The sequence below is a fragment of the Xiphias gladius genome, chromosome 9, assembly GCF_016859285.1.
Source record: "Xiphias gladius isolate SHS-SW01 ecotype Sanya breed wild chromosome 9, ASM1685928v1, whole genome shotgun sequence".
Taxonomy (NCBI): Eukaryota; Metazoa; Chordata; class Actinopteri; order Istiophoriformes; family Xiphiidae; genus Xiphias; species Xiphias gladius.
In genome coordinates, this window is record NC_053408.1 from 16090069 (window position 1) to 16113469 (window position 23401).

The 23401-nt window shown below is 40.0% G+C and overlaps 1 protein-coding gene across 1 annotated transcript in view; it reads left to right on the plus strand.

Annotated features, from left to right (window-relative positions):
• snx29 (sorting nexin 29) overlaps positions 1 to 23401 on the plus strand; it is a 135349-nt gene that overhangs the window by 51852 nt on the left and 60096 nt on the right. Inside the window, exon 15 of the mRNA XM_040135301.1 lies at positions 19081 to 19187. Coding sequence (XP_039991235.1) covers positions 19081 to 19187 — 107 coding nt within the window. The remainder of the gene's footprint in view (positions 1 to 19080; positions 19188 to 23401) is intronic.

A 23401-nucleotide genomic window follows, 5' to 3' on the forward strand; every position in this document is an offset into this window, starting at 1 on the left:
ATTCACCCTGCTACTTCTATCAGCAGTCACATCATCAATAACACCAGTGACCCAGTTCCATTGGCAGCCATACACGCCCATACCATAATACTGCCTCCACCATGTCTGACAGATGATGTGGTTGCTTTGTATTATGACCCGTTCCTTTCCTTCTCCACACCCTTCTCATGTTTTCTGGCGAAGTCTAATGTGGCCTTTCTGTTTTTGAGTGTAACCATTGGTTTGCACCTTGTGGTAAACCCTCTGTATTTATATTCATGAAGGCATCTCTTGATTGCAGACTTTGAAACTGTTACGCCTATCTCCTCGATAGTGTTCTTGACCTGGCTATACATTGTGAAGGGGTTTTTTCTTCACCAAGGAAAAAATTCTGTGATCATTGTCATGCTGCAGAAGGAGTTTGGGACCAATCAGACATTTCCCTGATGGTTATGCTTGACGGATAACAAGCTAAACATCTAAAGTGCCTAAAACTTTTGTGCAGTACTTTAAATGTAGTAAATCTTGCCTTGTTTTTTGATGTAGTCAAAAATGAAAAATTTAAAGGAAAAAAAAAAAGAAATCTTGCACGTCTCACTTTGGGAACCACTGTCTTTTTCTTCTTCTTCTTGTTGGCAGCAGTTGTCTTACATTGTGAATAGGTGTTAATATTTAATTTTGTGTAGCACACGTCTTGTGTCTGGCAACCTTTCAGTAGGTCACTGCAGACTGGAGTGGATAATCCCAAGAAATACAGATCAGATACTGCATGTGTGAGCATCTCTCTGTGTGCGGTTTGTACCCTCGACTGGATGTGTTGAATTGTATTTCTAAAGCGAGTGCTACCCTGGCCTTCTCTTTTTTTTCCTGACTCATTGTTCTCGGTGATTTTTTTTTTTTTTTTTCCCCCCTATCAATGTGTGCATATGTGCGACATTTCCACGGCATTGCCTTTCTCCTTTACGCGCATAATAGTCCACTGGTGCCATCAGAATCAAAGACCTCTGCTGATCCTAATAACAACCTCTGTCCTGCGCTCTTTTACTTTCTGCTGCCCCCTATTTCTCATAATTGCTCTCTTTTCATTTAATTCTCTCTGTCATATATTTCTGTTTGTCTCTCTGTCATTTCCCATAACCTCCCTCTGTCACCATCCCTCTAGCTTTCCCTCAGCTCTAAAATAGGAAATGCCTAAATTACACTTGCTAATAGGTTGCAGCAGCCCCCCCCCGCGTCATCTTCATTTTAATTTTGTGTTGGAAGAAGAACGCATTTCATTTTATACTAAATGAAAGGCTTGGTCTTATCAGCTCTTGAGAAAGAAGGAAAAAATGTCTCTCCTTTCCTGTCCTCTCCTCTTCTCTTTCCTCCAGATGGGAACATCAATTCTTAATGCTCATTCTGCCACGCTGCCCCCATTGCCCCTCCTCCTGGCGTACAAAACCAGAGCACAGGGCACCGGCCCAAACATTCAGTATCTTGCTTCACTCGTCTGAAACACCTACAACAAAATCTCATCTTCTCTTTTTTAATAAACACTCCCAAGACACCTGTGCCAAATCCTCATTAAAAGTATTCCATGCAGTGCGTACACATCAACAGATCATTAACAGATCATTAATTTTCAGACATTAGCATAACTACTCTCAACAAATGAGGCAATCACTGAGATGATTGGCAGCCTCCTTTGGCCTCTACAATGTATTTTACATTTTGTGCTGATGTGTCTGACTTTGTGGGAACTTAACTTCATTGCATCTGGGCAGAGAGAGAGATCGTTTTTTGACAAACAGTACACAGCTCTTGATGGCAGACAGTGGCAGGTAAAATTAATTCTAACATCCAAAACCAAAGAAATGAAAATCTTCTCTTTGTACTAGAAATACAGTCTTCATAACCAGATCAGATGAGCTAAATTAAAGCTGCAACAAATAATTATTTTCATTAAAAGGCAACTTAACACAAATGTAAGAAAATCTAAGAAAAAAATGTTGTTTTTGTTGACTTCCAGATCTCAAGTTCTGACATTGCTGCATGGATGTAAAAGTGGCTGGTATAAAGTTATGTCCGAGTGATCTTTGGCTTGTAATTGCTTATCATGTCTTTATAAAGATTAAAAAACAAACACACACACACACACACACACACACACACACACACACACACACACACCAAAAAACCTAAACTAGGGTAATCAGTTCACAGTGATATAGAACAGAAAAGTTCCAAATCCTCACACTTGAGATGCAGTAGATAGTAAATGTTTAGTTTTTTTTTTTTTTTTTTTAGCCATGGTAGGAGCATGGCTTTAGAGATAGAAATGTTGGTGTGTTGGTCAGTTGGTCCGCCACAAAAAATCTCAACAACTACTGGAATGATTACGATGAAATTTTGTACAGATGTTCCCCTATAGGATTGATACTAATGAATTTAGTGATCATCTGACTTTTATTCTAGGGCCACCATATGGTCAGCATTTATCTTTGTCCAGTACATTTTGGCTTATGACCAAATTCGCATCAGCTTCAGCTGTACTTTGTGTTTAGTGCTAATTAGCAAACACTGGCATGCTAAAACGCAAAAATAAGATGCTGAACATGGTCAACAGTATACCTGCTTAACCTGAGTATGTTGGTATTTTTATTGTGACAATGTTAGCTTGCTGTTGTTAGCATTTAGCTTAAGCACAGCCTACTAGAGGTGTTAGCATGGCTCTGGACAGTCTTGTTACTTGGTAGATGACATAAATTATTAATCAGTCATCAAAAAAGTCATTGATTCATTTTCTGTTGATGACTTGATCAAATAATCAACTCAGTTCAACACTAACAGTACATTAGGTTGGTATTCATCATCACTGACATAATGTCATTTGTTTAGCACAGTTAAACCGATGTAACACAGTCTACTAGTCATGTCAGTCTCTTTTGCATTATTCATTATCACTCACCAACATTTCCTGGTCTCACAGGTTTGGTTTCCTTGTATTATCTGTCAAACTGGCAGTGGAGTCAGTTGAATCGCTGTAGATGCTGTTACCTCAATGTATGTTTGGGCAGTGATCCATGGCTGACAGGATGGCTAGACGTGCTCATTTGTTACTATGGCTTCATGTCGCCTTTTATGTACACAAGGAACTCAGCCGTTATACACCTGTAAATGTCAGGGCTAGATGTTTTCTGGTTGCTTAGTTACATTTTTGTCTGCCATGGAGATGTATGGCATATATTTTCACGTTGCATTTAATATCCATTTTCTTCAGTCTACACAGTATTTGCTTTCACTGTAGTTTGGCAGAGAGAGGGTTAGAAACATACACAATGCCAGTGTGAGAGAGAGGGTCAACTGAGCACACAGCTCTTTTTTCATAAGCTTCACAGTAACACGTTCCTGCCCAGTGCAAACAGTGTTTTATTTCATGATGCTTTTGTTTTCTTGCAATAAGGGAAACTTGTCAGTACTTTCTGAGAGCGAGATTGCCCCGTATTACCTTTTCCTACCCAGATTTTTGTCCATTTTATCCTGAATTCAAAACCCTCCAGTCCTAAAATGTCTAAGTCTAAACTAGTAGGCTACTTTATAAGTCTTTAACTTAATAAATCTCAAACTATGTCTGATGCCTGTACCTGCATCTATTTGTGGTTTAGATGTTTTGCCACGCAGGGTTTATGTAATGTGGGTTGTTAAAAAACTGACCTCCTTAACCTTTCTCATTAGTCATCAGTGCTAAATGGTAGTTCTTCGATGGGAAGCCCCAAACGAATGGTCTATGTGATTAAATTGGATAACAGCAGCGCAAGTGCCCTTTAACAGCACAGAGACTATTAACACAACAACAAAAAAGCAATTAGATTGACTCCAAAAAATGGCAAGTCAATTAGCAAAGCTGCTGTGCTGCATGGTTGGAGAGGGGATACTCAGACAAAAGGAAAGTGTTACTGGCTGCCTTTGCTTTAAGTGACGAGAGGAGAACAGATCCTTGGTGGCTGCTGACGTCAGGAAATTAGCTGTTCTGATGTCGGAGGGAGACACTCGTCTTGATTACAGATTGTCATTTGATGCAGTTTAGACTAAGTCATTAATTTTTATATATCATAAGTTCTCCAACAGTGGCTGGGGCTTTTATTTACCTCAGTGGTAAAGAGAACCAGGCCTTTTCTTTGAACAGACTTGTATAAGAGACAGGCTTTTTATTCCTAATTTTCCTTGCTTTCCAGTTAATGCAAACTCAAAACATAATAAAACTTTTCTTGATATATTCAATATAATGTATATTTCGACAACACCAATGCCATCAATATAACAACAGAGTCGCATCATGTTTTATATTTCTTCTCTAACAGAAATACCATTGTCTTTCACCAGTTATTCCCAGTCCATTCAGTTTTCTGCTTTTCCCGATTGATGTTAAGCTACTGTGAATGCAACTCAACACGTCCAGCAGATTTTTCACATTAAAAGCCTACAGCCTACCTATATTGGTATACTTTTAACGTGCAAAAACTGCAGGGAGTGTTGACATACATTGACGGTAGCTTAACATAGATCGGAAAAACAGAACTATGGAACAACTGGAATTAATGGGTGAATAAAACGGTTATTTCTGTTAATAGTAGAAACTCAGAGCAGCAAAGTGGTGACCTACCTGTCATTGTAGCAGCTGGCCTAATGTTTGTGCTAGCCAATTTATGGTACACCAATAAGACCTCTTTCTCTGACTTTTACTACAATAGTTAACGCTTCTGAGTAGATTTGCAAATCTAACCTCAGCCATTTACTGACACTGATAGTCCTGTTTTCATTCTTAAGAAATGTATCATATTAAAACATAGCTTATTCTAGGACTACACTTTCTTTAATCCATGTCTGTCCATTTGCATTGCAAGATTCAAGTCTAGTTCTTTCAGAAGTACACTGAAGAATAAAGGAAAAACCTGCTCAAAGCACTTTTTATAAGATGCTACAGAGACTTTTTTAATCTTACAATCAAACTTCTCCAGACCTGCTCAAAGTTTCTTTGTTTGTGGCTTAGAACAGTTCAAACTTTTGTTCAAAGTTTTGTTGTGCCGTAGTCTGTAATTGTATATTGTCTCCTGTTAGGACAAAGAGAGGGCCAGGTTGAAAAACACGGATTGATTCTTTGAATTCCTTAAAATTTCAATTTCGGACTATATGAATGCTATTTAAGTTTGTTAAGTTGGAAAAGTCAAGTTCGTTACTTGACTTTTACAGTGCTTTGCATACTAGCCGATAATATTTAGACAAAAAACACCTCTGTCTGTCCGTGGAGCCCAATCTGTTTGTTATTCAAGGTAGAGGTACACAGCTTTAAAGAAAATGATGAAAAAACCAATCTTCTCTTCATGCAAATTACAGGTAATTACTCTCTGGCCCTGTTCATACCTGGCATTAACATGCGTCTTGGGTTATCCAATGACAAGTGGGCAGATGTAAGTACGGGAGTTCAGACCTGGCATTGGAATGTGACTCCACATGCGTCTCGACTGACCACTTGTGATTGGATCTCTCCTCCCTGCTCTAAACACGTACATCATTTCCGTTTCCAAAGACCAAATGCATTGTTGTTTTTAACTGGCATGAGGAAGCAATGCACTTCCCGTACCTAGTCTACTGGAAATTAAAAGAAGAACAAGAAATCAACACAATATAGACTGGGTCTATTCCTTGACATGTTACAAGCTTTTTCGAAATTTTCAGACAGTGTGTTTTTTGTGTACTCCATCCATGAGAATCCATTATGCCTTTTGTTGCACTTTAATATGAAGCCGTTGAAGCGCATGAATGAGTACGTACATCCGCCTACGCAGAGGACGTCAGTTGAATAGGCAGTCCTCCGATGTGGCCTAGGGCTCATTTGCAGTCACACTGCTAAATGTGGCCATATGCGGCCCAGACTCACCTCTGAATGTGGTCTGAGCGATCGGATAATGTCCTCAGTGCATCTCTGGAGCATTCACACCTGTACTTAGAGCTGTCCGCTTGTGATAAGATCACCCAAGATGCACGTTAATGCCAGGTGTGAACGGGGCCCCCGAGATGTTTTGGTTGTATCCTGTTTGAAAGTAGAAGCACCCTCCGACTTGGAGAGTGAATGAAGAATAAATGTTGTCAGGACATTGCCAGTTGCGATTGTATGCTTTTGTACATCTAAGAGAGTCTCACAGTGTGCAGTCTGCTACTTATAAGGACAGGAAATAAGAAACTAATGTTGTCATGGGAATAGACAAAATAAAAGGCTGATTGGCCTTTTCCAGCCATCAAAGACTGATACATGTTTTGAAGGTAGGCCATCTTTCTGTTTAAGACACTGTTCATATTAATCACTAACAGACCTCATGGATGATTGGATCATAATAGACTAAATACAGCTGTAAATACTGTAAACCCCAAAGATGTTTGGGGTGCACTGGGATCTAGTCACAAATACCGAATTCAGAGCTAGTCAGGAATATGTCAACATACATTATGTTGGGTCAAAAACAAATCAATTAAAAAGTGGTTTACAAATAGCACTTGCCTCTGTTAAATTATCCAGCTCCAAAAAGAAACTGGCTCCATTGAATCCTCACCGATTCAATGGCAGGTAAAGACCATTAATGAGCTATTTAAATGAAAAATAAAATCTCCAAAGAAACTTGAACTTCACTGCAGGTTTTGCACAATAAAGGCCTGATTTATCGGTCCAGCTTCAACAATGGTTAAAGACCTTAAATTGTATTTGTGGCACAATATTTCAATTCTCAATGCAGTTTTCCCTGTGTAAATAAGCACTACACAATATGGGTCCCAGACTGGAACATGCCAGGAGACAAGACCGTATTTATTTCTTCCACTGTACTCCATATGAATAACAAATGATCTAAAGTACATGTATGTGTAAAAGCTGACTAATACTGCAGTAGTTTTGGTTTTGTACAAGTTGTTTGTTCCTGTGCTGTCTAGACAAAGAACACAAGATGCCATCTACATGTGAAAATGTTATGCTTGTGTATGCGTTTCTATGCAGGCATTTACAGTATTTCACGCACGACGTCGTAAATTCCTGCATGCTGTGTTATGTGAGTGATTTTGTAAGTCACTCAAATTGGTGCATATTATGTGTTTGTGAGCCACTTTGTAAGTAGATGGCTCAACACAGTGTACGTGAGTGTTGTTTTAAGTAAACTGTTTCACAGTTTGCATGCGATTGGTTCTGTAAATGTGCATATTTTGTCATGCATGAGTGTCAGACTCTGTGAGCGCTCTGTGAATGCTTAATAATTCTTTTAATAGGTTGCAGCAGATTGAGCTGTGATGCTTTCCAGCTGAGACATTTTTGGGTCAGAGTGTTTTTTTTTTCCTTCTAATAATTGCTTTGATCAAAGAAATAATTAGGTTTTCTTCTTTCCCCTGCTCAAAAAACACACGCTAGCCGACACAGGCACCTGAACACACAATTCTCTCCTCCAGTGACGTACCTTTAAAATACACTTACAGAAGAGAGAGAGATAATTGTTTTTGGAACAAGCTACAAAACTAGTGAAGCACTGTCAGGTCAAAAATTTAGAGGAAACTCAGTCTTCTTAACGCACGCAGATAATGTGACTTTTAAACAGAAGCGCCAGTTTTAGGAGCCAGGATAAGAAGTGATAGTCACTCTTTTGATGCTGCTGTACTAACCTATTTGTTGAATAGAGCTGGGCATGCTGTGCTCAAGGTGGAGATTTATAAAACCCAAATTCAATTACAACACCCCCCACAGTGTTTCTTTCCTCCTGAGTCTTTTTATCTTAGCAGTACAATCATATTGTGCAACAAAGTTGGCTATGAGTCATGAGTAATCTGGCAAGTTTTTACATTATATTGTTTTTGTTAAAATGGAATCATGATCATTTCCTGGCAGAAAAATGCAACATTTGGGCAACAAAAACTAATACATCTAATTTCCTTTTGCCTGTGTCTAACTTTATTGCCTAGAACTCCGTAATATGCTGAGGTAGAGTAAATCAACAGCAAGTAGACATTTATTTATTCTAAATGTGATTTAAAAAAAAAAAAAAAAAAAAGTTTGGCCCACCATAGCTAAACGGTTTATTTATCTCCTGCAGACAGTTTTAACACAACTGATTTTCCCCTGTGGAAACTTAAGCCATCGAGGTACTAAATATGCACTGAATGAAGAAAGTTCTTCCACAGGTTTAGTTTTGTGGAATGGGATTTTGCACGGTGAGCTGTGCTGTTTTAGATTCCGTATGTGAGAGCGGTTGTGTCTGTTAGCTCATTCTCTTTATGTATCTACAATATGTGCTTGTGATGAGTCCTTGCATTTATGACATGACAGTGACACATACGCACAATAATCCAATTTTTGTTCTCACTCAGATTATGAGCCTTTATGATTTAGCCCTTGACATGCCTTTACATTTCCTATAAATATTTATGAAATCATTCGACTACACATAATCCAAATATTGATCACCCACCCTTCCACTGCATAAGCAATCTTATCATTTTCATTGCACAGTGTTACACGCTGCTTGCATGCAGCTGTACTCTGTAACCTCAGTGAATGTTAATTTAACGCTTAAAGGTGTGAAGGCTAAACAAAGGCTGAGTACTTCAGATTAGAGCAGATGATAAAATGAAACTTTAATAATCGCCTTGGGCAAACTGGTTGATTGCAGAAGTGAAAAATAGAAGACGAGAATAGAGGAAATGGAGACTTGAAGGTAATGCAAGTAATTACAACCAAAGAACATACGGTACTGAGGGTAAAACACAGAATTGGCAGCAGTTCAGAAATATGATGTTCGTTTGGACAGAGTTTAGAAGATATGCTCAAAACATATGTTCAAAGATGTACACCATCCTTGTCATCGCATTTACAGGTTTGTTTAGGTGCATCTAACTGCATGTTCCAATTTGAAGTGTGAACTGTGTAATAAAGCAGAAAAGCCTCACAATAAGCCTGTCAAAAAATGAACAAGTGTTGAATGCACATACCAGGTTGCATCTTGTTCAGGTCACACTCACACGCTTACTAGGATTATGTGCTTTGTCCAAACAATCAGCCTGCTGATTGGATCACTATTGCAGTAGAGGCACAGTTTTATTGCAGGCTGAATCTCACATTATAACCTCAGCGTAACATAATCAGATTTAATCTTTTGATAAGAATGTCGGATGGACTTTATTGACCCAGCTAAATTGGGTTATTACAGTAAAAACTATTAGAGGTGTAGGTTGGAGGACAAAACAAACTAAATTTCTGATTCTTTGTTGATCCCTGAAGGAGAAATTAATGTTTTTGTGTGACCGGTATTTTATTGAAATTGCAGTAGGAGGAGAGTTGTCAGCTCTCCCGATTCCATACTTAATACTAAATCTAGATAGTATGGGTTATGTTATGTTATTCTTAATAGTATACTTACTATATACTTGCAGTTAGTAGCAAGAAATGAGTATATTTTTATGGTTTTGTACATACATGAAATGATAAAAGATGTGCGCGAGCAGACTTACGTCAAATAGTGACATTGTAACAATCCTGCTACTTCGTCATTGACTGTTTATTTCCATTTTTTCCTTGTTTGACAATCGTGCCAGTGAGTAGTGTCTCGTGAGCAATTGAGTTTAGTATGCACACTGACAACTTTATACACTTAAATTTGTAATTTTTTTCAGTGTACTCATTGAATTCTTAAAAATTGGATAAAATAAGTACCTGGGGAAAATTTAATTGGGAAAAACAGGTTGATTTTAAAAAATGAGTATGATCTTGAAAATTACTTTTCAAAGCAAGAGATTTCAGTAATCCACTTACAAATCCCAGAAAATTTAGAGTGACATTAACATTACTTTGGAGATGGGTTTCTGGCCACCTGACAAATGTAGGTCCTGAATTCACTCTCCTTATAGCCCCCTTTTTGCTCTCCATCCACTGCTGGGGGATATATCTGGCCCTTCAGCTGCTAAATGCTCTGTGTTCACCAGCCAGTCGCTAATTTTGTCTCCCTGCCATTTGGTGTTTATCAGGGCTTTTTTTTTTTTTTTTTTTGTAACAGTAAAGTGCACGCTTTGAAACCAAAACAATTTGCTTAAAGACGCTCAAAGGCTCTCTAGAGCTGAGGGGAACTGCATCATCAAGTCATAATCCTCTGTGAGTTCATCATTAAAGCGATCCCTTTCTGATCACACAAAGTAATTTTATACCCTTGTTGTTATAACAATATTGATACATGCAGCTTTAAAGAAGGTTATACAGCACTGTTAGGGGAAATTGCATAGATAAAATATTCAAATAGACAGGAATATCAAATCTTAAGCCACTGCTGAGTCTATTAATGTGTTATTGACTGTGCCCGCATAGTCATCAACAAAATCTGATTACCGGTGTAAAAAACTCACCACGTATACACTCAACATATTGTTGCTGTTTTCTTGCCTTTACTAATGCTCTCCATTAGTCATGGCCATCTTTGGATGCTGTTTTGTGACCAGGCCTGTGACATGATGTCACTATGAATGGCTGTTGAATAGAAAATTTGTTTGTTCGTTAGTATTACTTGCCATCTGCCAATATCAGATTTTTGCATTCACATTTTTTAACTTACGTAATCAGCTGAAGTTTTGCCACTAACAAGACATTGTGTGAAGGCAGCTGGTCAATGTGAAATCAGAAAGTACAATCAAGTGAAATCATGATGTTTTGCACTGTTCCACTTCCAGGCAAAAAAAAAAAAAAAAAAAAAAAAAAAAATGTTTTCAGATTTCTATTCATAGGATTTTGACATAATTGAACCTGGTGTGCAGTGTGAAAGAGGATATTCTGGGGCAGAGGAAAAGTGCTTTCAACCACTTTCCATCTTTTGTGTGATTCTGGGCTGCAAACTGGCTGTGGTTTGGTCGTGATAGATGGTAGATGATAGTGGATTGCTGTGATTGGAGCTATTCTGGACACATCCAAGAACAGAGCAAAAACGAAGCTCAAAGAGAAGTCTTATAATAAAAAGTAGAGCTTTACACACAAACAGCTAAATGGTTTTGAAATGATAGGTTTGAGTGTGTGTGTGTGCTGTATGTCGTAAGTACATTTTAATACATACAGCGTTCTTTCTACTGTGAATATGAATTGATAATCCAGTGAAAACATTAGTTTGGTGTAGGGTATTGTACGGTCAGGGTTGATAATCCAAATCTTGTATATTTAATTTGCCTGATATTTTACTCAGGAGAAAATCTGATGCTCTCAGATTCAGCCCATGTCCTTTGTTCACATTTCTCTGTATTCTTTGTTCAAGTGAAGACCCATAACTAAACTGAACCTAAGAGACACTGTTCTCTTGCTACACATCTTTTCCCACTCGGGCGATATCTTTCATGCCGCCTCAGACAACTCAGGGATGCTTCAGGAATGTGTGCATGAATGTTGTTTTTGTGCATATGTGTTTGATCGGCATGTCTGTGGTTCTCCACCCATGATCAGCGGGCCTCTGAGCAACCCAGCCTGGCACAGACATCCACATTTCCACATCTTCTGTCTCATGCGAGTGAAAATCTTGTCCTGTTTGTCCTGCTCTTTGGAGCAAGCTGGCCTGATCTCCCCCTCTCTTGTCTTCTCAATACGCATACATGGACTGATACACAAAGGCCTTTGTTATCTGAAGGAGGGGAATGCGAGAAATGAACTATGAAAATCATGAAGTGAGAGAAGATTACTTTTGATAAGCACCCGTTAATTAACTTCGCCAGCCGCCTGTCTGCTCCCTGGCCAGCCCATCAACAATGTATGGTCTGACTGCATTATTAGCTCAACTTTGTGTGTGTGTGTGTGGGTGTGTGTATGTGAGAGGGATGCATGCTGTTGTTAGTGTAGTAAGGCACAAAGACATTTTTTCTTCTTCCCATGATTTCTAATCATGTAGTTTTATAATGAAAAACAGATTAACCTAAACCTCAGTTTGCTTTGATGCCTGACTGCCTGTGCAGCGCTCACCTTTGTGTGTTTTTTGTGTGCATGTGTGAAAAATCTTTTTATGCATGTTTTCATTGATGTGCATGGTGTAAAGTGGCTGGCCTTCAAAATATCCGTAATTAGTGTTATGGGACTGCTGTAAGACCACAGCACAAATTAAATTAAATGGCAAAGAATGGTTGATAAGGAGAAAAAAGAAATTAAAGGAGAGAAAGAAAATAAGGAGGAGGATGAATGGGTAAGGAGTGAGGAAGATTTCAAAGGTAAAGTAAGTATGAAGAGAGAGGATGAATGAAGGTTGCAAAAATGAGCAGAAAGTTGGGAGTACAGGAGTTTGGAAGAAAGACGCAACAGAGACAAGACAACAGAAACTAAATCAATACTTCATAGAGAAGACTAAAAACAAAAAAAGGACATGTTTTTAAATGAAAGGAGATGAAAGAAAGTTAGGGGCGCAAAAACAGAAAGAACAAAGGATGGGAAGAAGGAGCTGGGAGGGATGGAACGATTTCATAAGAAGATAAGATATGGAAGACGAGATTCACTAGAGCCCCAATTTCACAGTGGTGTGAGTGCCGCGGGTTTGTGCTGTTATGGCATTACAAGGAGTGCTTCACTTGATTGCGCTTTAGTCCTATTGTGGTGGGAGCCCAGCACATGTTTTATTTAGCAGGCTTGCTTGGACTCGGCTCGAGCAGGATGGACGTGTGTTTGTTCTGCAGCCTGCTGTGTGCTCGGGGTCGTTGATGCAGAGCCACGTCTCTTTACTGCTAATGGATGGAGCAGCATTAGTCAAGTGTGTAAGCCTTTGCCCCGCTTTCTCCACAACTGGCTCCGACGTTATTATCACCTGTCAAAGCGTCTACTTTGGAGAGGATATTTCAGGCTTTTCTTGATTTCACAGAGGGGTTAGGTTGCCCTGTAGGTGAAATTTCTGTATTAATGCCCCTCTGCTTTCCTTGAGCATGATACAGAGTAGGTTGAATCTGAACCCGTTGCTATTGGTAATGCTTATCATGTCAAACTGAATTAAGCTGTCTCCTCTCGTCTCTCACCCGTCCTTCCAGCTGGTAGCAACAGCAGGTCACAAGAGAGGAAATGTCTCAGCTTATCCATGTTTGACCCTGTGCCATCCCCATTCTGGTGTGAATCTTTCTCTTGATCTCTTGACCTGCAGATAGTAGGCAGTTTTCAGCAGCTTGCCCTGGACACCCCAGGCCAGATAAATGAGAAAGAATTTGCTTCAGACAGCAGTTTGTTCTGTAACAAGCTGTGATGTCCATCTGCTCTGTGGTTCAGAATTAGACTCATTTTAATCTGCGAGGGAAAAGAACATGGAAAATGCACTGAATTGAAAATTCAAAATTGAATTTCATACTGACATTTAACATCATGATCACTGGGCACAAATACAAGTGTCATACTGCCTGGCTAGTTGAAACAACGAGGACGTTGAAGACCTTTAATTGATATCGTGCCCTATCTAACGGTAAAGGAAAAAAAAACAACTTGGTATAAGGTAATTCACTGCAAGTACAGATTTGGTATTCTTTGTATTCTCTGTCTTTTTCTCATTTACGAGCTCTTGTGTTCTGAGGCGAATCCACTGTGTGTGTGTGTATGTACAGTAGACCATTATCTACGTATGGTAGTCATCTTGCTGCTGCTCACTCAGCTCTGTTCTCCCGGGAGTCTGCGGAAAAACTCAAGAAAACAAAGAATGGAACTGAAACGACTGGACTTTGGTAATCAGCGATGACCTGAATCTATTACCCATGGAAAGTGTCTTGCTGACGTTTCCATTTTTTTTGTTCTGTACAAATAATAATGTAGCCAAGTGCAAGACAGATGTCCAATTTAAATGTGGGGCTTCTTAAGCCTTAATTACATAGTGATATTTGTCTGGTCGATCTGACTGGATTCTGACCACAATGCGCTCTCTGTGCATATTCACCTTCCATACGATGTGTTTCTCCTAATCCATGAAGGATATCCAGATACAAATTACGCGTGCGTGCCAGGTGTAAATGGGTCCTTGTGGACAATATTACATTAATACTGTGTTTGTGTTAGTTTGTCTCCTCTTCCATGGACAGAAACGCATCAGGGATTAGTAATATTTCGTAGGTGATTATGATTCGTTGACGAAAGGTCTAACCTCATCCTCGTCTTTAAATGGGTCCTCCTGTTGTTTTTCAACAAATTAACAGAAGAAGGGTGACCCCACGGCTTAGAGCTTAACGCCTTGATCATTCTTCCGTATGGGGTCTGCACATGTAGTCACATTCACATTGCATTCAGCTAAACAACATGAAAAAAGTCCAATAATGAAAATGATGTGGGCGACTGCTCAACAGGAATAGGATCAAGGATAGGGAATACTGTGCATATGCACAGTATACGAAACAAGTGTCTAGTTTGCTTGTACACATTATAAAGCACTGAGAGACCCATTTTGATTTTGGCCAGTGAAAAGAAACCTGATTTGAATTACAGACACATTATTCCAGTTATTTAACAAACCTCTTTGCTGTCAGTCCTCAGTGAAAATGGCCGGATGGCTGCTTGTTCCCAGTAAACATGGACTTGCTTTGTATCTAAAAGCAGTTTCACAATGTCAACAAGTGAACTGAAAGCGTAAAACATTACCAATAGCCACTAAAGCAAATGCAGCATTGATCTGAATGCTGCATCTTTGAATGCTCAGTCAGTTTTTTGGGAAACTCTCCTCAGTGTGGAGATGGGGCCTCTGTCCTTTGTGTGTGTGTGTGTGTGTGTGTGTGTGTGTGTGTGTGTGTGTGTGTGTGTGTGTGTGTGTGTGTGTGTGTGTGTGTGTGTGTGTGTGTGTGTGTGTGTGTGTGTGTGTGTGTGTGTGTGTGTGTGTGTGTGTGTGTGTCATCTCTCCACCACTAAACTGCCTCATTATCTCACACACTGTCATCATTAGAGAGATGTCTCCAGAGATGCACACACTCGGGTGAAAAGCCAGAGGATACACACTCCTGGGAAAGGGACAGTGCAGCACAACACAAACACACACACACACTCCAATAAACAGTTTTATAATATGATCTGACACCCGTTCTGCAGCAGTTGCGTGTGTCCTAAAATGTGTCCTAAAATAGCTCAACATTTTAGCTCACATGTAGCTCAACATTGCCACACACACACACACACACACACACACACACACACACACACACACACACACACACACACACACACACACACACACTCACTCACTCACACACACACACACTCACACACACACACACACACTCACACACACACTCACACACACACTCACACACTCACTCACACACACACACACTCACACACACTCACACACAGACTCACACACTCACTCACACACAGACTCACACACAGACTCACAGTCACACACAGCAGCTGGGGAGTGTTGCTCAGTTAGTTTCGTTATTACAGACCGGCTGTCTGCCCAATTTCCTTGAGTCGGGAACATCTGTGTTCCCCCTCCCCTGTTTCGCCCACACACCCCGTGTATCTTTCATTATGAAGAGTCTATCAACGTGACAGGTAACAGAAATCCAACTTAAGGAAAAAAAAACAAACAAACTTGGGGCTGAGGCAAATTGATATCGCAAGAGCAACCATCAGCAGTCCTCTGTGTTTGTGTGTGTGGGCGCGTGTGTGCGTGTTCATGTGTCTGTACAGGCTGCTGACTGAGATGTATAGTACAGTGCTATTGGTGGGCCAAAGATAAGCTTGGGGATTGCTGTGCTGCTGGGGCCTTTGCAGGGGCCATGATAATGCGTTTCTGCCAGCCTCTGTATAAGGCGTGCGTGCGTGCGTGCGTGCGTGTCTGTGTGTCTGTGTGTCTGTGTGTCTGTGTGTCTGTGTGTCTGTGTGTGTGTCTGTGTGTCTGTTTTTTTTTTTTTTTTGTGTGAGTCCATGTGGATATACAACGTTGTGTATGTGTGTGTGTGGGCTGGTTTGTGTGTGTCTGTGCAACTTTCTTGCTGTGCCAGTAATTGTAGGTTGTAGCATGAAAGAACTTTGTCATTTTGGTTTGATGTCTGCATCTCTATGTGTACTCGGTGTGTATCTGTCATCTGTGTTTTTGTTTTGTTTAGGGGTCTAAATTAGCACTGAAACAATTAATCGATAAGCTGATTATTCATAAAAAAAACCAAAATGATAAACAAAGCGCAATTTAAGTAATTAGTTAAATAAAAATGCCAAATGTGATGATTTGCAGCTTTCCTTCATCTCATTCAATCATAAACTGAATCCCTTTGGGCATTTTAATTGATGTTCAGACAAAATAAGCAATTTGAGCACCCTGAAACATGTTTTCATAAAAATGTAAAACTCAAATTGTCAGTTACAAGGCAGCAGCAGGAGATCAAATAAGAAGGTTTGTTCCTGGAGTGTCACTAATTTGAAATTAAGAGCGCCTCTTAAGACCTAGAATGATAAAACTAATTTAAAATGGCACTGATGAAAAATTGTTTTTAAATAAGAATGTTCCTGAGTGTGGTTCCTGTTTTACAGTGGCTTCAGAAAGTATTCAGACACCTTCACTTTTTGCACACCTTATTGTGCTGTAGATTTAATTTTAAATTGGTAAATTCCCATTTTTGCCCATCAATCTACACTCAGTTATCCATAATGGCTAATTTATTAAACTTCAAAAAGTGAAATCTCATTTACAGAAGCATTCAGACTCTGTGCTGTGGCGTTCCAAATTGTGGTCAGGTGCTTCCTCTTTGCTTTAATTATCCTTTAGATGTGTCTAAAAATTGAGTCCACCTGTGGCAAATTAAATTGATTGGACATAGTTTAGAAAGCACACACCTGTGAATGTAAGATCTCACAAAACAAAGCCCTGCAGCCCAAAGAAATCTCTGTAGAACTCTGCGGTAAAATTGTGGCGCGGCATAGATCAGGGAAAGGGTATAAAACCATTTCTGAAGCCCTGAGTTTTCCCAGGAACACAGTGGCCTCAGTAATTGTGAAATGGAAGAAGTTTGGAACCACCAGGACTCTTCCTAGGGTCCTTGGCCATCCGCCCAAACTAAGTAACTGGGCAGGAAGGGCCTTGGTCAGTGAGGTGACCAAGAACCCAATGGTCACTCTAACAGAGCTTCAAAAGTCCTCTGCAGAGATGGGAGAACCTGCCAGAAGGACGACCATCTCAGCAGCAATCCATCAACCAGTCCTTTATAGTAGAGTGGCCAGACAGAAGGCACTGTGAGGCATATGACAGCTTGCTTTGAGTTTGCCAAACAGCATTTAAAGGACTCTAAGAGCATGAGGAAAAAGATTTTCTGGTCTGATGAGACAAAAATTGAACCCTCTGGGCAGAGCTCCAAACACTATATCTGGTGACAACCAGGCACTGCTCATCACCTAGTTAACACATCCCTATGGTGAAGATAGTGATGGCAGCATCAAGCTATGGGGCTGCTTCTCAGTGGCAGTGGCTGGGACAGAGACTGGTCAGAAATTAGGGAATGATGAAAACAGCCAAATACAGAGAGGTCCTTGAAGAAAACCTGCTTGCATGTATGTAATTGGATGTATGCGATTGGCCAATGCAGCACCTTGTCAGGTGATGTCTCGGTGCTCTGCAGCAAAAGTTGAACCAGGTTCAATGAGAGAGACTTCATAGACGCCATATTGACTCCTAAGCCACAGAGAGTATTTTTAGGTTGATGTACAATTCACATATTCAGATTGAGAGCTGAGAATATGGCTCTTTTAGTTTGTCTGTTCCTTACTCTATATGATTTCCCATCAAAATTATTCTCACCCTCCACCATGGTTATTTCTATTCAGCTGACTGAAAAATGGTTTGAAAATGTTCAAGAGCATGACTTTTTTCAGTAATTCAGTGACTCAGTAATTTGATCCAGTACTATCACCCTTTCCCTCAACAAGTAATGCCAGGTTGCCTTTGAGTAAAGCATTCAACTACCTTGGCACCACGCTGGTACCCTCATTCCCCCAGTGCCCTTATTTGTGTACCTCTACCTACCCGTGATTCTCAGCAGCTTTTCCCCAAGGGTCCTGTCTATATGGAACTACAATGAGCTGGCCTCCTTCGTCAATACCTGGCTCACTCTGTCTAGACATTCAGACACTTGCTTGGGGTTCACCCTTTATCTAATCACAGTCCAGCTGTATATTTTCTAAAACTCCTCCCCGAAGAGCCATCACTACAAGTTTATTTGAGCTATGTGCAGCCTTGGACATGCTGAATTTTTATCTCTGTACTTTACTTCCACACTCTCTCTTTGTCTCTGCTCAAATCACTCTCACTGTCTCTCCCACCTCCTATCCTCAGTGTATTTGTCTAGGTGTTTGCTGAATGTGGTGGCAGTAAAATAATGGCGTTAATTTGCTTTTGCTGATGTGAAAAAACAATCCATCTTCCACCTGTCCCTCTGCTTCTACTTCTAAGTTCTGTTGTGCAGAGGGAACCCGATTAGTTGATGTTTATTGGCTCAGAAGTGGCGCTTTAGGCTCCGTCATGATGACTTTAGCTGGCTAGTGAGCTAGAGTAGTGCAAAGAAACAATAAACTCTATCTGAACGGAGTACAACAGGCGATGGTGAGAGAAGGGGAGTTTATCATCTTGACAGAACAGAGAGAAGTTTTCTCAGAAAGAAAAATGTTTGAGTACTACAGCATTTTATTTTGTACGTACAAGCAAATATGAATGCATGAACGAGACGATATGTGTGCTAATGCGTGCCTTTCTGTGGGTGTGTGTTTGTATGCCTTCCCTGCATGGTAATATGTTTTTTTGTGATGTGCATGACTCATATCTGCCTCATTGTGTGACAATAATTAAATAAAATGGGGATTCATGGCTCTTTCCTGGCTGGTAATGTGTATATTATATAGATCTGCTGCTCCCTGTGTTTTGTTCTCTCGCTGCTAAAACAAAAGCATTAAACAGCCACAGGTGTCACAACTCACCACAGAAGATGACACAATGTGCATAATTGGCAGAAACCCACGCTTTATAATTGGTTGTGAGAAGAGTATCTACACGCAGTGTGTGCTGTTGACATGTCATAGTATCTGTACATATGTGTAAACCCACCTGCGTGCTCTCTCTCTCACTCTTTCCGCTGCAGCCCTGTCAGTGTTGCAGTCAAGCGAAGACCAGGCCCCTGTGCCACAGAATAAGTTCATGGGTGACATCGAGGAGCTGGCTGCCAGCTATGAACGCAAACTCATAGAGGTGAGTGTTCTCTCGCTCTGTTTGGTCCTCACTGTGCATAAGTTATTATACTTAAAACTAATTAATTAGCTTTATAAGTGCTGGTATGTGAGTTTTTTGTACTTAGGACAGCGCCAGGCTAGCTGTTTCCCCTTGCTTCCAGTCTTTATACTAAGCTAAGCTAATTGCCTGCTGGCTCTTGCTTCATATTCACAGTACAGTATAGGCATGACAGTGGTATCAATCTTTTCATCTCTCTTGGAAAGCAAATAGGCATATTTTTACTTGTTTCCCTGCCCTCTTTTACACTTCAGTATGTCTCCTTGTTTCAAAGTAGATTCTTCAGTCTAGGGTTCATCTGGTTAGTTTTACTGAAAAAGATAAACAGGATTTTTCCATCACCTGCCATTGCCAGTACCTCAAATATCTTCTCTTTGCTCTAGAAGAAAAAGGCAGTTCACTAGATTTCTCTCCAAGTCTGACCTGCCGCCACACAGTGTAAAAAACAGTGTAGGCGCCAATAATCTTGTTGGTTGACAGTTTTTTTTAAATTTTCATATGATAATTATTTATAAATTTAGATTGGATCTTTGCTTTTAGTAATCTCTGAAGTGGTATGAGAAAGAATGATAAGATTAAGTTTTTCGGCCAGTGAGAGTTGTGCAGGGAATGCAAATTCTCATCAAGCTGCTTTATCTAAATAAAGCAGAGAATTGCACTTTTCAGTTGCATTGATTTAAGTTGCATCTTAACCGCTCCAGGAGCTATTCCCTGAGCAGTTTCTCCTCAAATATACTGATTGTAGTGCATGGTGAAGCTCTAATAATTGGGCATCTAGCATTATGTTGCCATCTGCGTGAGTGATGATAGTTGCGTCCAGTTTCCTGTTAGATTGACCAGCGAGAGTGACCAGGAAAATGAAGGCAACGCCTGAGTATTCTAATGGGTAGTGAGGTGTGGGGCGGCGTCTACATGAGATTTTAATCCATGGTTTTATATTTCTTTAATAAGAAATAATTCCAGCCGTGTTTGGCCAAATTATGTATTCACTTATTTATGCAAATGTATGTGTGTTGCATTTTTAATGGTGTTTAGTTATTTATTTGTTCATTTGTTTGGCTGTCAGTCTTGATCGAGCTTTCACAGAGAGCCTGGAGGATGGTAGTGGGACACAATTGCACTGCAGGCTCTCCTCAGGCCTTGATGGCTTTGTTTAAATAAGCCTCTCATGCAGAGCACTGGTGTTTTCCTTGTCCCTGATGTTACAAGTTGTCAAGCAGAAAGATTGTAAATTGGGAAAGTGGCTGCTGTGGCAAGGCTAGTGCTGGCTCTCCAGCTAGAAAAAGCCACAGTGAAGAGAAACAAAAAAGATATGCAGCAAACAGGAGATGCAGGATGTTCTCATTATGCTTCACCACCAATCTGATTTAATAGGAGTTGCCATAATATTCAGAGGGACAGTGGAATAGTGTTGTAATATTTGTATGAAATAGGGGAAAGACACATCGAGGAATGTAGGAATAAAGAAGTGTGGCTTTATATATAGTTAACACTGTGTTGATGTGTGTACAGTACTGTATGTGGGTGTGTTCATTCCTGGTCCTGATGTGAAGGTTTGGAAATTGTGCGATTTACATGAGTAGCTGTCAGCACTCCCGATTCAGCTGTCTCGCTTCAGCAACTGAGACAAAAACTGACCGACCAAGTTATTGATTTTTGAAAATGTCACATCGAGCCTTGTTGGATACATACAGGCCTGCCAGACGCAAATAAATATTGGACAGGGCTCAGCCTTCATTAACCTGGGAAATAGGCCTGTGTTTGTGACCTACTTCAGTTTTAATTTAATGATGCTAATGCATTGTATTGACTTTGACTTTGTTTATATTTGAGCCAGATCTCAAGTGGCTCGATGCTCTTTTCCTGCTGCATCCTCATATGTTCATGTGTCCTGTCAGGCTCTGCACTATGCATGGGCCCAAGAAAAGTCTCACAACACATTGAGTGAAAGGCATTCAAGGGGAGAGGACAGAATTTTTCTACTGGCCACTGTCACCCCTTCAACTGGTGATAGCCTCAGAATTTGGGTTGGTGGTGGTGGGGTTTTAAACACAACCATGTGATGTCTTGTGAAAAGCCACAGTGCAACTCTGCAGGTGAGTGGTTGTATGCCTTGTTGGACATTGTGCAGGCACAGCCTATCACTGAATGCTTCTTACTCTCTCCCCTCACTCCTGTAGCTCCTCTCCTTCACTTCTCAACTGTGACAGTGTCAAAGTGATCCTAGTGTGTTCACCAACTCAAAGTGTGTTCATGTCTGCGTGCATGCCTTCACCAGGTGTGTCAGATCCTGTCTGGATGAGTGGGATTTCTCACACAAATCTGCATGGATACTTGATCTAAGTGGATTTAAAAGTGGGAGGGCACTTCAACGTTTCCCAATGGACCAGGGCCTGCTAGAAATGAAAGAAAAGACAATGAAATGATAAAATGAGTGAAAGACAGACTGGATGCAGAGAGAGATAAAGTCAAGGAGGCAAGAAAGTGAAACTACAAAAATTCAAGGAGATAGATGCATAAGCATTTTAATTTTTATTGTGTGGTACTTTTCATTGTGTGTGTGTGAGATAAGTGCATCTTATCAGTGTTCACAGGCTGTTTGTGTCAGGCTGAAGGTATAAAGTACACAACCGCCTCTCTGGACTTCTGGGCCTGCAAATCATTCACACTCACCAGCTTTACTAAGAGGGGGCTCAACATTTTTAATTCATTTTGAAACTGAAGGGATAGATATATGGATGTGGCACTTTGTTATTGAATTATTATTGAATATTGTGCTGTTTCTTATTCATATGGTATAGCATGATGTCAGGATGTTGTTGACAACATTGTTATTGTTGATGTCTTTAAGTTGTTTGTAAAATAAATGAATCAACCACTGTTGAGTAAGATGAAAATGATGGAGGAGGGAGTTGTAATCCACTTGTGGCCGGTGTGAAAGAGACGTATGTCAGAAAACCAAATTTGAATCTTTTTTAAGAATTTATTAATCTTACCTACAGGTGGGTTGAATGCTAATTTACAAACCAAAGTGAAATTAATAGAAAAGGTAGCAGCAAGAGACTACTGTCTGCCTGCCTGAATATAACTATGAATATACAACTTCATATACAACAACCTTTTATCAAGTTCCATACATAATTCGGTACTTACGTCACGTGATAACTGAACTACCTCCATGACAACTGAGCAAAGGCTTGTATTGCCGCTATATGCTGATAAAGACTGAGAGTTGGGATTGAAAGTTTAGGAAAAAGCTTGTAAGTGTACCTTGAGTTAAGATTATTTTGTAAAAACTACTGCTCCCACAGTCAAGAATGAAATTTCATGCTCAAATAACTAAAGAACTTTTGACAGAAACTAAAGTAATTCTTCAGAGTTATGAAAATAAATTGGATTAAAAAAATTATGCCATTTACAGGTGTGTGTATCAAACTTAGTGGGGACAACTGGGAGTGCAGATACTGCAAGGTAGATGCTTTTACTTGTAAAAGTTCTTATCCTTAAAACTGAAAACTTATGTTATCAGCTTGAGTTACAGGGTTCCACATAAACAGTTTTGGTAATTTCACATTAGAGTTTTTTGTATTTTTATTTTTTTACCGTGCTCTTCCACTGGTTTGAGGTGGGCAGGGCTCACCTCGAAAAAAAAATGTCATGCTTCTGTGCACCATTCAGCATTCAGCAACATTTGAAATCAAAATCTGATGACAGTTGGTTTAAAGATGCCTGGAGTAATTTGTATGACTTGTATCAATGCCTGTCGATCACCGCAAAATTAGACAGATCAGTAACTATAAAATGTGCTCGGTAGAGTTCAGTCCTCCACCAAGGCCAGTGTCGAACAACATACACCAGACTTCAGAGGAAAGGATTCAAATTCACAGTAAATGATCCGGATCTACCCCAAAATTAAATGGCTTCTTCCCTGGCACATGCCCCATCCCTCCACCAAGTTTCATGCAAATCAGTTCAGTAGTTTTTCTGTAATCCTGCTGACACAGAAACCAACAAACAAATCAACAGAAAGGGGTGAGTACATAACCTCCTTGGCGGAGGTAATAAGATTGCTCTAGCGCAGGCACAATTTGAATAGGGTTAGCCAGCTAGTTAGAGCAGAGATCCAACAGAATTACCTGAAGAGATGACATTACTGGGGAAAATAATACTGTTTT